The 14,866-nt window shown below is 41.3% G+C and overlaps 1 protein-coding gene across 1 annotated transcript; it reads left to right on the top strand.

The window, feature by feature from the left end:
* The first annotated feature begins 2,242 nt into the window (after nt 1–2,242).
* On the top strand, nt 2,243–5,904 carry spry2 (sprouty RTK signaling antagonist 2). Its single transcript, XM_080531031.1, has 2 exons — nt 2,243–2,360; nt 4,151–5,904. The coding sequence occupies exon 2, from the start codon at nt 4,202–4,204 to the stop codon at nt 5,240–5,242; it is 1,041 nt and encodes a 346-aa protein (XP_080387157.1). The 5' UTR covers nt 2,243–2,360; nt 4,151–4,201; the 3' UTR covers nt 5,243–5,904.
* The last annotated feature ends 8,962 nt before the right edge of the window (nt 5,905–14,866 follow it).

Below are 14,866 nucleotides of genomic sequence, written 5' to 3'. Positions count from 1 at the left end.
ATGACCCACTCTTTGCTGCTTAAGGAAAACATATTAGTATTATTTTGTTTGAACATTAAGGACTTGAATACTGTATGGAGGGAGGTGTCTCTTTTTCGCAGGTAAAATACATTGGGGAGGACACAGGATAGTGTGTCAGATGCATTTGTGAGGCAAGTGGAGTTGGCAGGTGGAGCTTTACCACTCATTATGACCTAAAGAACGACCTAAAAAAATAGTGAAAACATTGACTCTTGCAAAACATACTGATCAGAGAATCTAACCTATTTGAAAGACACATGATTATGAGCTTCCTCGATAGGTAATTTGTACATGCATAATCAACAATTATAGACAGCAGCCCTCATGGTAGAGAGATCAAACTGGTAGAGGGATCAAACTGAAACCAGAGAGAAAATTAAACCCCAAAAATGTAACTTGAAAGTTGTTAGTTGTAATAATGTTGTATCTTGTTCCACAAGAGGGCACTACTTTGTAATGCATACAATGGAATGAGGAATGGTATTAAACACACATGTTTGATATCATTCCTCATTCCGTTCCATATTATTACAATGAAAAAGAAAGTAGAAAACAGAAGTAACAGAAGTGCAGAAGTAATTTTATTGTATAGAATAGAAGACAGTAGGCTCTTACATATCATACCAGAATATCCACATATACTGAGTCAAAAGGTAATGTGGAGCTTGTGATGCAAATAAGTGTGTTCCTCTCTGTCTTGACTTAACTGAGCACAATTGAGTCTTCAGAGGTATTTCTTATCTAGTCTTGAAGCTTAAAATACACATGTTCCTCTCCTCTTTCTCTAGTCTAGAAAGCAGATTCTCCAAACTCAGTTTGCAGAACAAATAACAACTACCATGTAGGGAAAAGCCCCTGCATCATCAAATATCCTCATATTCTTCACTGCAGATGACACTTCCCATACTGAATAATTTACAAGCAAAGTTAACAGTTCCTTTTAAAATGCATGATGGCCCGCATGATGCCTCAAAACAGCACATGTGTTGCTATTACAGCAACACATTCCTGTTATTCACCTAACTATTCTCCATCCTCCGTCCAATTACCTAAACTGTCCCTTTTAATACAATTTCCATTTAGTAAGAAACTTTATTTGGCATTTCCTGTTTTGCAGTTTTAACCTTTGACACGTTTTAGTCACACTTACAATGCTTTCCCTTACCTGTGTAGTAACTGTACCACAACCCCTGTATTAACACATTCCAGTAGAAAAGGCATATCTACTTAACTTAAGTAGGCTTAGAGGCCATCTAACTTCTTTTTTGCATTGTCCACTTTTATGACTTTCTCAGAAGATTAAAGATGTGCATGGCACAGAAGCAAGCCTATCAAAGCAAATGAAAGACGAAAGCTTCTTAAATTAAAGTTAATATTGGTCGTTCTAGATAAGTCGTGAGCTTAGAATTATAAGGTTCTATGTTCTATCTCCGTTTAGGGTAGTTCAGAGATATTGAGCGTCAAAGTTTTTACATTCCATTATGTTTTGTGAGATGGAACCTGTGTATTAATTACTAACTCAAAAATGTCAACATTTAAAAAAATAACACCACACAGGCATTAATAAACACCTAATGGATCAGATTATGTAAAAGAACTCAGAACCTTATAATTCTAACGTCACGAAGTTATGTTAGTGGGAATGTCGCCTGTCCTCCTCCCGCAGTTGGGAACAGTTGCTACCGCAGGGTGTGAATGCGAGGCCCGGGCAGCCAATGAGCTGCGACCGGATACGAGATATCCTCTGAAACAACAACGGCTCTGTCCCCCTCACTTCCACATGACGCCATTTACATTTACAGCATAAACCCGTAAACCCGACCTCTTCTCTAAACCCGACCTCCTCTCCGGAAAGAGGAAAAAACAAGACGAGAAAAACTTGAAAGCACATCAGCGTGCAACGCAGCCAAACATCCAACAATTACACTGACATTTTTTTAGAGAATTGGTCAAGCCTTATGGTGGAGTGCAACAAACTGGTGGAAGTTTTTTGCTCTTTTTTTTTTTACTCCCTCAGCAACGGAATCAAAAGTATTGCGTTCACTTTATTTTGTAATTCGCTTTACAAAAACTTTGAGAGCCTGAGAGCCCCCGAGTGATTGATACGTTTTTTGGGCTGTCGCTGTCTTTCGCCTCGTGTACTGTCGCCATGGGATGTATTATAATGCTTTCCGCTTTGTGAAATGACCCCGGGTCAGGAACTATTATTGGTAGCTTCTCTGTCGACTGTTTGGATTTTTTTGTGCATGGGTTTCCAGGTGAATTTAAGTAGGAATACATTTTGGGAATTTGGATTTTAATACCACCGAGAAGGGGAGCAAGAAGTTGGTGAGAACACGGTAAGTTCGTGAAATTGTGTAGCCGTAATATTTAACAACGATGTGATTATTTCAACGGGCTACATCACTTTTCATAGAAAAAACACTTTTTGAGAAATACAATTATTTCTATTAGAATATGAACTGCAGATTGCTTACTGTCGGGAGTCCAAACTCCACTTTAACTCCCCATCCTTTCTCAGACCCTACCCGCGCAATCCCAACCCTGTTGATCCCGTAGTAGGCTGTTTTTCCACGTTTGTGGCATTATAAAATTATATCATTTTATTTCAATCAAAACTGCGGCATCGACATCACCAACTTTTTAAAGTTGTCGGAATGTGTTAGATTTAAACAAGAAAAAAAGGCGTAAATAAAACAAGAATTGTTCATAATCCCATAAAACAGTTAATAGAAAATAAGTTTTGTCATAGCGCAAACAAGACAACCCGATCACTTTATTCCCCCCGATGTGTTATTTGTGTGTGTGGGACGCTTTAAATGAGTGTTCATGGTATGGTTTCATTATAGGAAATAAAGATTGTTACTTTTTCCGACTCCCCTGACCATTTGCCTATCAAAGGCCCCACCCAATTGACAGAGTTGTTGCGCTTTTTTCCGACGCCCCTCCAAACTTCACACACAGTTTCGTTAAGTTAAGAGACTGAATCAATAGCCATCTGGCTGCTGCCTTCCAAAGTTACACTATGTAATTAGGCGGGCCACTATTCATCAGTTGTTTATTTTTTCTTTCTTTTTTTCATGACGCATTATTTTACACTACCACTAATACAGGCTATTTGTCTGGTATTTGAGTTGGAATTATTTAATAAGAGCTTTTTTTGGGGTAGGCTTGTTACAAAATCACCACGTTACCCAAGTGGGCTATAGTTCTTAATAACCATATAATTACCATACCCTGTAGAGTAAATACTATATTTTGACCTATTAGAAATGATGGGGCCAAACGTCAAAGTCCCTGTAGGCCTGAAGTGGTGCCAGCATGTCTGTTAGCACAATGTGTTTCCAACTACTGGTGCATGTTTATGACTGCTCTTTAGTTTGTTGTAAGGCCTTCAGACTCTCAGTATCACCAATCTCATGTCCTCTTTCCATGCTTTGAATTCCCTATCTGAATTGTCTTCCTACATGTAAATAGTTGTTGGGTGCTTTCAAATGGATTAGGGCGCTGAAAGCTAATTTAGTTATGTTAAGAAGACCTCTCTCTCTGCCATTGTAATTGAGGAGATAGATGTAAGGCCCACACACCCGAGGGAGGCCGTGCTTCTTTACATCCAAGCAGAGGGGAACAACACGCCTGCTGTCAGTTCCTAAACACAAACTCCAATGTGAGGTGTAGGTCTACATTATTACAAGTCACAGTGTGATGCTAATTATTCATTTGGTTGAAGTTACCCATATATTCATTAGTGGAATTATAGTATTATGCAATAGAGCTATTATCATATTGCTGATGCCCATCCAACCCTTTCAAACAGAAATAGTCAACAGGTAATGGCTAGGACTTTGGAATGTGGCATACATGTTCTACATTATGGCAATTAAGTTTAATGTGAAGTGATTATTTAATTATCAAGCTAAGCAAGTCCAGCAGATGAGACAACTTCCGTGAAGTATCAACACCCTTAATGTTTTAATGCAAATATCATATTTGCATAAAACATTAAGGGGGGGGGGGGCAGATTTGCATATTCCATGTAAAGGCCCATCCAGTTGTATAATCAGTTATGATTTACATAGGGCCGTTTCTATTTCAATATCTCATATATATGTGACTGTCCCTCTTACAGGACTTCAGATGTGTTCAATGCCAGCCGAAGGGGTCCACATTCAGAGCCAAGATGGAGACCAGAACTCAAAATGGCAGCAGCAGCGATGGCGGTGGAGGAGGGTCAGCCAGCTTGCTGCGTGCTCTGCGTGACAGTGGGAGGCTTCACCGGCCTCTGCTTGCCCAGGATGGGCTGCCTGATCCTGGGGTGAATCCCAGCCAACAAGCCACTGTGCTCTCTATAGACCAGATCAGGATAACCAGGAGCAGCAATGAGTACACTGAGGGACCCACGGTGGCCCCCAGGCCCCCTGTTGCCCACCTCAACCAGCAGAAGAACGACATGGTCACACAGGAGCTGGGGACCAATGAGCAACCGGAGAACCAGGGGCTGAGGCCCAACCAGAGGAACTTACTCTCCCAGACTCAACAGCAGCACCACACCACACCGCCCATCTCCTACAGGGATGGCCTGTCTCGCTCCTCCAGTGCCGAGGACTCCAGGAGCAGCATTAGGACCAGTACGAGCAGCACATCCTCTGTGCAGAGGCTTCTAGGCAGCCCGGTGGTTGGCGAGCGGATAATCAGGACCCAGCCCAAACGTGTGGATGTGAAACACGAGGAGCTGAAGCCCCTGACCACGCCTGGGGCACTGTTGACCGTGCCAGGTGGGGCCGCCAATGGGGAGGGGCTGCTGCCAGGTAAACACTCCTACCGCTGCGAGGACTGCGGCCGGTGTAAGTGCCAGGAGTGCATGTGCCCCCGCGTTCTCCCCTCCTGCTGGATGTGCGGCCGCCGGTGTGTGTGCTCGGTGCAGAATGTGGTGGACTACGGGACCTGCGTGTGCTGCATCAAGGGCCTCTTCTACCACTGCTCCAGTGATGACGAGGACACATGTGCAGACAAGCCCTTCTCCTGCACCCAGTCCCACTGCTGTGTTCGCTGGTCCGCCATGGGCCTCTTGTCACTGTTCCTCCCCTGCCTCCTATGCTACCTCCCAGCTAAAGGGTGTCTCACCGTGTGCCAGAGCTGCTACGACCGTGTCAAACGGCCAGGGTGCCGGTGTAAGAATACTAACGTAGTCCACTGTAAGAGCGTTGACAAGCCAACGTAAGGGAAAGTACCATGGGTTGTGGAGAGAACTTGGGAGTATGACAACTATCTGTTGACTGAAATTATCAAGTTTTGGCACTGTAGTCAGAAGTTGATTGGGGGATTTGCAAAGCTGTTTGATGTGGTTTGTTTTGTTTTTATATTTGTTTTCAGCTATGATTCTTAATAAGGGCTGTTTCATCACATGCCCCACTTTTGTATCGTTGTAATCAAAGTCCAGAATGTTAGCCCTTTTGACATTTAATACAACTGATATGTTATGGACAGACTCCCCAGACTAACTGTTTGTGAATAGTAATTGCAAGTATGTAAATTAGCAATTGACTTTCTCAGAGATGTTTATTTTTGTATATATAATATTTCAACTGTGAAAAGTATTCTGCCAAACCAGAAGGCACCTTGATAGATCCATATATGAATATATATAATACATGTATAACGTTGTACATTCATTGGAATGTATATCAATCATTTTTATACGTTTGCCTTACAAGAGACAAATTTACGAAATCTTATCCCTTCAACTACCTGTAAATTGTACAGTGACCCTATACAAAAAACTTTATTTTCTAATTTCAACATTGTTTAGTGTAAAGAATATTTATTTGAAGTTTTATTATTTTATAAAGAAATATTTATTTTGAGAAGCATCGTAAAGACATCACCCTGTTTCGATACTCTGTTGTTGCTGCAAGTTAGGGTGTCAAATTGGATGCATATGCTCACTGAAATAGAAAAAATATATTAACGTTTGAAATTAAACCATGACCATTGTCAGTTTTTGTGTGTGTGCATGAATGAATGAATTACATTTTATTTGTGTGTCTACTTATAAATGACACAACCTGTGTGAATAATTAGACTCATTAGTTTGCCTGTATTAAAAAATATAGAATAACATACAACAATTCTGTACATAATGGCACACCAGTGCTACATTTTACATTAAAAAAGAGTAAATAAATATACCATGAGGGTCAGTAATACATTTTTTGTCACAATACATTTTATATTTCAAACATTAGTACTACATAGTTTGTGGACATGTAGGGTGTCAGTGAGTAGGGTTAGCTCAACTCGAGTGTTCCATCAGATGTAGGATAGATCACGTATTTTCCAAATAAACCATTGGTTAAGAATTGCATTCCAATATACATTCCAATGGTCTCACTGTCAAGAACCAGTGTTAGCATATCAAAATCAATACACTGTCTTAGTTAAAGATCAACACCTCAAATGTTAGTGATGTAGTTGCTGATAGGGAAGTAAGAGTACAGGGATGAGTGATTAGACGTAGAATGTCTTGATGCATATTTTAGTCGAGGAAGGGAGTTTCTTCTTCTAGATTTCCCACCTTTCCTCACTGCTGTCCTTGTTTAGTCCTGTTGAATGTTTGGGAGAAGTATGATGGCGCAGGCCTCCTCTCAAGGCATTTTGCTGGGGGGTAGAGCAGTAACTAACCCGTCCATGTTTCCTGTGTGCCAGATGTTATGAATGCACCCAAGTTCAACCATATAGGACTTGTTTTGGCCCCATATGTTCCACTGCTTCAAATCTCCAAAACCATTGATTAAGAGAGAGCATATCTAACTTCCTCCAAATAGGCTGACAATATATTTTAGAATTGATATTGAATCTACTCCTGACAGATATGACATGCATGTTAAAGCTTTAAAAGTGTCATCAACCAATCCAACTCTGCTTCCTTGCTTGTATATACTCAAGCCTGGGCAGGTTTTCCAAGATGACTAGAAATTTTTAAAAAGGAAAGAGATCGCCTCCTGTCCTCCAATGGAAACATCTGTCTTTAGTTTAGTCATGTGAGTCGATGAACTGTTGCTCTGCATTAGGAGCTTCATAAATTGTAGCTGTGACAACACATTGTTTGCTATGGTTATCCCCTGCTTCACTCACACAGTGCTAACGTCATATCGGAAATGCTCATTGTCTGATATTCTCATTAGATTTGAATACCTGGATGCACACGCACACTTTACTGTATGTTCGATTCACATGCTCCTTGTGAACAACAAAACACCATTTAGCTGTTTTTTTTTATCAAAGGATTGCAGGAATTCCTGGGTTTTAAATGTTCCTGCAGGCTAGCTTTTTGAAACATAAGCCATGTCACTTGTTGACAGCACATGGACGTGTTTGTAACATGGTATGCATTATGAACATTGATTGACAAGCTGTGTCCGACCTGCACACACTTGTTTGTAATTCATCTCAAGACTTGAGTGACAGTTCATCTCACCTCCTGTTCATGAAAGTATCCCCTGTCCCCATTTAATCAGTAAAAAAAAAGAAATCCTGTTTCAGTGGATAGTGGGGGGATTTGTTTACGTCACACAAGCCTCCTTCCTCTATTGTCTTACCAGTGAATAGAGGAAAAGTCGGTTGGGGGTGGTTGGGAAGAAGGCTTGCAAAGGGTTAAAGACCACTTTAAATGACAAAGGGCTAACAGTTTACCCCGCATTCAGCCTCTCGTGTATTCATCCTATTTTCAATGGCCTCAGCTATTTTGGCCCTCTAAGCCCTCTCAACTACCTGCCCCTACTTGGTATTCTCAGAGGGTGATTTGGGGGGTTTGTGTTGTTTGTGTGTGTGTGCGTGTGAGAGTGTGTGTGTGTGTGTGTGTTTCTTGTTGCATGCAAAGAACATCAGCCTTCAACATCATCCTGCATCCTGTGTGCACCAGGACAAAAAGCAGAAGGGATTAGGATGGGTAGGAAAACTAACACCCTTTTGAAAAAAAAATCCTTATGGGTGCAGGAAGAGTTCATGATGATGAAGAATAAGGAAATTAGTACATTTTGGAGTAGAGAAATGGGTTAGATGGAAGAGGGTGGGTTAACCTCTCGAAAGATACTTCCAGTACATCCTGCTGTGTGTGTTTACTGGTATGGGAAACAGGTGGAATTACAAAAGTTAATACTCAATGAAATGCTGTTAGCTGGTAACAAATATTGATATCTAGCTTTTAATGCAGACAAATGAACACATGGTGAGGTTTAAAAATGCACATTTGGAAAAAAAAATGCACTGGAGACTGTTATGTTGGTTTCTACATCCCACTACTGATTTGGATGTCCAACTATTTTGTATTTTGAAATCACTAAGACACCCTCATAAAGGACTTGATGTGCCATTGTTGTAACAGTGAACCAAATGGTAGGTTGTGATTATTGTATTGCTACATTGATAAGTGCAGCCCAGTCCTTTGCCCCTGCATTACTGCTTGCAGGCAAACGTGTCGATAAGTTATTCTTTTCGGATCCAAAAACCTAAATGTATAACACAGCCACCCACAGCCAAGCTTCCCTCAATATTATCATACACACAACATGTTATAGCTCACTCATCCAAAAAAAGAAGGATAGAGCTCATCCCAAAAAAAGAAGGATAGAGATCATCCAAAAAAAGAAGGTTAGAGAGAGTTTGTATGTCCATCAGTGCAATGACTTGGCAGAGGGAGCAATTGGAAAAGGCCCCAGAATGGCTCTTTGTTGGTTTAAGCCAGGCCCCCGCGCTCCGGCGTTGCTGTGAAGCGAAGTACTATTGAATCTGCTCACCAAGGCAGAACACTCAACAGGAAGGAAGGAAGGAAGCAGCCATTCTTTATGTCCCCATTGTCTGACCACTGGGCTTAAGCAATCAAACAGCTATGCAGGAAAAGAGCAGAGAGAGAGAGAGAGAGAGACCCAACCCCCAAACACACACACACACACACACACACACACACACACACACACACACACACGGAAGAAAGAGAATAAGATACTTTCAAAGTAGATGTATTAATAAGTTGTGATGTGGTATATGAACTCATTCAGAGAAACACCTCTCCAAAGAATAAATCCATACTGTGGCATAAGCCTGCAGTCCTTTCTCTATAATATCAAACTAGCCCTACCATTCCTGTGTGAATGGGCTTCAAACTCTACCCAAAGGGGAAAGACTAAGGGGCACACATGACCTGTTGAATTTCAGAATTGGTTAAAATGTGGTTAAGGTTAGAGTTAGGGTTAAGGAGTTGGTTGAGATTAGGATTAGTGAGGGTTATGGTTAATGGGATGCAGGTTGATGCATGTCCCCTTAGTTGCTTCAATGCTACGTTTCATAATTGCATTTATCTCTCTCTGCGTGTGTTATCAAGTGCCGTAGTACAGCGTATCTGCAAGTATTGGAGTCATTTAAAAATCACATGTCTGTCCTTGATTTGAGGTTTCTCATGTACCCTTCCTGGAATAGATGAAAACATGGGTTTTTGAACTATGGTTCGTACGTCATTGAGAGCAAAGCATGCACTTAGGTTGTCTCTCAAAGAGATGTAGACAGGATATGGCCCTCACAGCTCACACCGGTGTGAAAAGTTGTGAGTCTCAAAACGCCACCACACCTATTTACCGGCAAATGTGCTTTCTCATTTCCCCAAGTGCAGGCTAATGTTTCAGCAGGGTGACAAAAGCTCACTGTGTCAAGAACTCAGAGCCCCAACCTCACCTCTGTTTTTATGTCTAGTATCTGTGTCTGCTTGTAGAACACCTACAATTCATAGTAAATGTTTGTATTATATCCAGATTGTATTCCTTTTGACAGACAAGGAGGTAAACAATTATAGACTGAGTATATCATTGCTCAATAGTCAGAAACATATCATATAATATATAACACTTTTACAAAACATGCATACTAAAGCAAAAAACACAAAATACCTTCACAACTCATTAAACAACAACAATCAAATACGCCCATTGGTTATCCATTTCAGAATTAACAGCTGCAACCGGCATGAGGTGGAATTGGGGACAGACTGGCTATGAAATCAAAGAAGGGCTCATTCAATTATGTAATCGGCGTCACTACGCATTATATCTCAGTAACACCTCCAACTGCATACGCATTGAGGCAAATGATTTCTAGGACTGTGGAGGGCCGAGAAGGGAAGGTCTGACTGCTTGCTCGGCTAATAGATTTCCAGGGCTTAAGGGAAGTGCTCATTAGCCGTAGGAAGGGCAAGCCTCTAATTAAAGAAAAGAAGTAGACTGACATAGGAGACTCTGTGGAATCGGTGGTGGAGGATGTCAGGGAATGGAATTCTGGACGTCTGACTGGGTTTGTAATGGGAGAGGAATGAAAGGGCCCCCCCAAAAAACACACACCTCGTCTAATGTAGGCCTAAAGATGAATCTGGACAACTTTCAACATATCCCACTTCTAATGGAATCTCTAGAGCAGGGCTGTTTATTAGTCAGATAAAACCATGTTCCTGCACACTCTTCTACTCACCCTGCACCTCCAGATCTACAGTATACACGTGTAGGCCTACACACACATTCCATCACTCTGACAACAGAGGGCCAAGTTAGTCAACCACCATATAATAACTCATGCTTTTGCAATCAAAAAGATTTGAAAACCTCCACTAGCTATGCTTGTGCATTTCACATTGGGGGCTGTGTTTGGTGGTGGCTGTTGGATTTAGGTGAGAAGGGGAGTCAATCATTTACTGTGGTGTGTGCAAGCGCAGGCTCAGAGAGATTACATAAACGCTAGCCCAGCGTCCTGATTGACACGTTGTGTAATAAAAGGCTGACTGTAGCCTTTCAACCCCTCTCTGTCCCAGTTCGCAGACAATGGGCGGCTGGAGAGGCAAGACTAATAACAGCATTTAACATAAATCCTCTGCAGGAAGTGAGGCGTTGTGCAGGCAAATCATTAACCAGTGAACATTTTATGGCGACAGTGGGGCGCTGGATGTGCTTTTCAGCTTTAGGGGCAATTGTTATCCTGAAAGCAACACTGATCCCCCCCTCCCCAGTGAGGGAGAAATAAATAAATAAAGGACTTAGTGTGTCGGGAGTTTCAATACCAGACTGATTTTGTGGGTGAGTGTGTGTGTGTGTGTGTGTGTGTGTGTGCGTGTGTGTGTGTGTGTGTGTGTGTGTGTGTGTGTGCGTGTGTGTGTGTGTGTGTGTGTGCGTGTGTGTGTGTGCGTGTGTGTGTGCGTGTGTGTGTGTGCGTGTGCGTGTGTGTGTGCGTGTGCGTGTGTGTGTGTGTGTGTGTGTGCATGTGTGTGTGTGTGTGTGTGTGTGTGTGGGTGTGTGTGTGTATTTCCAAACTAGATTGCCGACAGCGCAAACTCACTCACTTTTCTGTCTGTCGAGCTGACATTGACATGAAATAAGATGACATCAATGAGAAGGCTTTTCAGTTAGTGTAAAATGGTGTGTTTACATGTGAAATCTCATTACCCACCCAAAACTATTTCCATTTGAGGTTATGAAAATATGATAACAATGGTGTATGAAAAGAAAGTGGTAAACTTTATTGGCTTCATCCAATAAGGGTAGACGCCAACTCCGTTCTCCAAAGTTAACCAAACAACTTCATCATGGGGAGGGTTACTTCACTGAACCCTGCAGCTGTTACTAACACATAAAAAGCCCATTCTAATTACAAAGCATAGATCTTCAAGATTGCCACTACCACATATGCACACAAAACCTTCTGACTTTGAAGTCATATTCAAGAACTGTATTTGACTATTTATTAATGTTTTTGGCTCATACCAAATGCAGTTTTCTTAGCACAGTAGAATATTTGCATATGGTCCTCATCAAAGCATTTGGTATGAAGGTACAGTACACCGATATGATCACATCATTTTGTGAATAATGATTATCTGCCTTTCATGGTCATATCTTTCATGGACCTAAGCTATGGGATCAGAATACAACATGTGTTTTGGAGCTGGTTGTATCAAAATTGTTTTTGTGTACTGGTAAAAGGTATCACGGGTTATTTGAATGTGTAGTAAGTAAATGTAAATTATGAAAAGTAATTTTGGTGTTTGTGACCATACTGATGTTTGTTTCCTCATTGAAAGAGAAGAGGTATCATTCAGCTCAATGGTATCATAAGCCTCACTATTCAATGGATCCTTTCAGACATGGATTACATATGCAAAATCCAGCACAGAGATACGCATGGGAATTTGCAAACCAAATATACAGTAATGTAACTGGTACCATGGAGAAAGCAACACTTTCCATGATGCAAACTGCAACCATCCTGGAGCAACAGGCCTCAATGCGATGAATACGAGAGAGTAGTGTGTCGACCCATACTCCTGTTTATGAGTGGAAAAACAGTGATCAATATCTGGACATATACGATCAACCATAAAGGCTATATATAGCCTACATTTCATTAATAAAACACAGGAAAACAAACAAACAGCCATAGCTGCTCATAATTCACACAGCCTTTGATTGAGTCTCATATCCACAAATTTAAATACCTTCCGTCCGCACAATGCCTTCTGAAATTCTGGTTAATCAGGTTAATACTGTGTCATTCAAAATCATAAACTCTAAGGTTGAATGGAAATTCAAACTGTTACAAAAACCAATGAAGAAAGTGAAGTGGCTTCATACTGTGTCTGCGAACCAGTCAAGCCCACAATGAAAAAAAGACAAGAACCCACACATGCACACACAAAGATTGTGACATCTTGAGTGGTTTCCTGCCATGTTGTTTTATCAAACCAGCAATTTCCGAAAGGATTTGGGGCTGACTCTGTGAATCCCAGTCATGGGGGAGGTCTGCCCCGGAGCTGCCAGGATGGGCTCTGGCTCAAGCTGGTCCCAATATCTCTGCACATGAAAACATTCCTCTGTTGATTTATTTTTAGGGGCTAATCTCAAACAGATTTCAGGGTTGTGCTGGTTACGGCAAAAAAAAATAAAAGACGGTCCTCTTGACTCGCTCTTGGTGACTCCCTCACAGAGTATGGTGTGAAATGTTAGTGTGTTTGTTCGTACAGATTGTTTTGTATGGTAATCTACCTTGAGTCTGTGGGTCATGTGGCCCAGTGTAATGCAGGGGGCCACTAGTTGAATAGTCCCTAGACTTCAGTGTTAGTTTAGCATATGGCCTGGATTTGTTCAGCTGGAGTTTTACAGGGAGTATGGTTTTGTTAAATATGTGGTTTTCTTTTTTGCTCTCTCTGTAGAAAAGGTGTTTTTATGTAGGTGTGATGAGGTGTGTCTAGTGCGAGGGACAGGAAGACATCCAAATCAGACAGCTGTGCAGCACATGGTGGAATGGATAACCAACGTTATATGTAAACAGATGTAATGAAACCATGGGCAATTCAACCTCATTAAAAACAGCGTACTCTCACATAAGTGTTTGCTATGGGAAACTAAATGGGTATGTGACTGTTGTGAAATTTAGAAATTGATAGACTATACACAAAAAAATAACTAAATATAGACTGCTATTCCCTCTCCAATGCTTTCTTGACATGAGCAATATGAGGCATCCATCAAGCCAATGTATATGTGTATAATAGCCATTCAATGTCATCCCTGAGTCTTTATCCCATGCCTTATAGCCTGAAACCCCCTTATCCTGGCCATGTTAGAACAGCGACCTGTGCATGAGTCTCTGATGGGCGGATATTGATTTCTTGAGCCTGTCACAGAAGTATGAGGGCCTGCGAGCTGTGGTGTCGTGTTACTGTTCGCAGGTGCAACGCTCTGACAAGCTGCTGATGGCAGCCAAGGTGAGGTCTCGCACACGGCCCGAAGAAAGAAATTTGTCAATGGCAAGGGAGATTGTTAGCATGCCTAAGATTCCTATGGATTCAAAATAACCAGTGACTAAAGAAGGGAGAAAGGAACCCCTCTCTGCCAAAGCTGTCCTCTGTGAAATGAACACAGGTGCAATATTTCAGGGAACAAAAGGTCTTCTGTGGAGAAAAAAAAGAGACTATCATAGGAGTGGATTTTGCCATTTCATTTAGGGTTAGGGTTAGGCGAGAAACACCTATTTGAAAATGTAACATTACCACTGTATTAATAGGGTGTGCACTGTAGTGATCTTTGTAAAATAAGCAACACACTTAAAATGTAATTTCAATGAAAGGGCCAAGGAATGGCATAGCTGGATTCAAGCCAGAGCAAACAGAATTCCTTCAGCTTGGAATTTCTGGTTGATTAACAAGAACACAAAGTCTGATGCGCAACTTGGTGTGTAAGTATTCCATTTACAACCAATTTAAGATACTGTTCAAAATACACAGGCTCGTGTCTCCTTGATTGCACATAGATTTGCCAGTAATGATCCATTCAGTGTAGTAGGGGAGACTGGGGACAAATGTAACAGGAGTCAATTGTAACACCCTGCTTTTCTCAAACCAGTAACAAGCTGATGACACTCAGTCTGCAAAACCTCAGTTGTGTTCTCACCCTCTTTAACGAAAATCACGCAAATCTCTCAGTCTCTGCAGGATTTATCTACAAACATAGTTTCAGAGGTATGAAAGTAACTTAGATTTTTGATCAAACTTCGACAGTTCTTTTGTTCTCCCGTCTTAAGGTTTAATTCAATGAATCATAACTTGTATCATTATCTTTACAGTTCTGTTGGCTACAAATTGACATGATTGACATGTGACAATTATTGCCAGGTAGCTAGTACGTGAGGTTTGTCATGGCTGCTAGGTTTGGGGACAAATGTAAAGTATTACAATTTCCCCATAGTTAAACAGCCACATCACAGCTCTCTCTCTCTCTCTCTCTCTCTCTCTCTCTCTCTCTCTCTCTCTCTCTCT

This window comes from Nansenia antarctica (genome assembly GCF_963989245.1).
Source record: "Nansenia antarctica genome assembly, chromosome: 5".
Lineage (NCBI taxonomy): Eukaryota > Metazoa > Chordata > Actinopteri > Argentiniformes > Microstomatidae > Nansenia > Nansenia antarctica.
This window is presented reverse-complemented; position numbering and strand designations above follow the sequence as displayed.

Coding starts and splice junctions, on each gene's coding strand:
- spry2 (XM_080531031.1), top strand. CDS start 4,202: ATGGAGACCAGAACTCAAAATGGCAGCAGCAGCGATGGCGGTGGAGGA.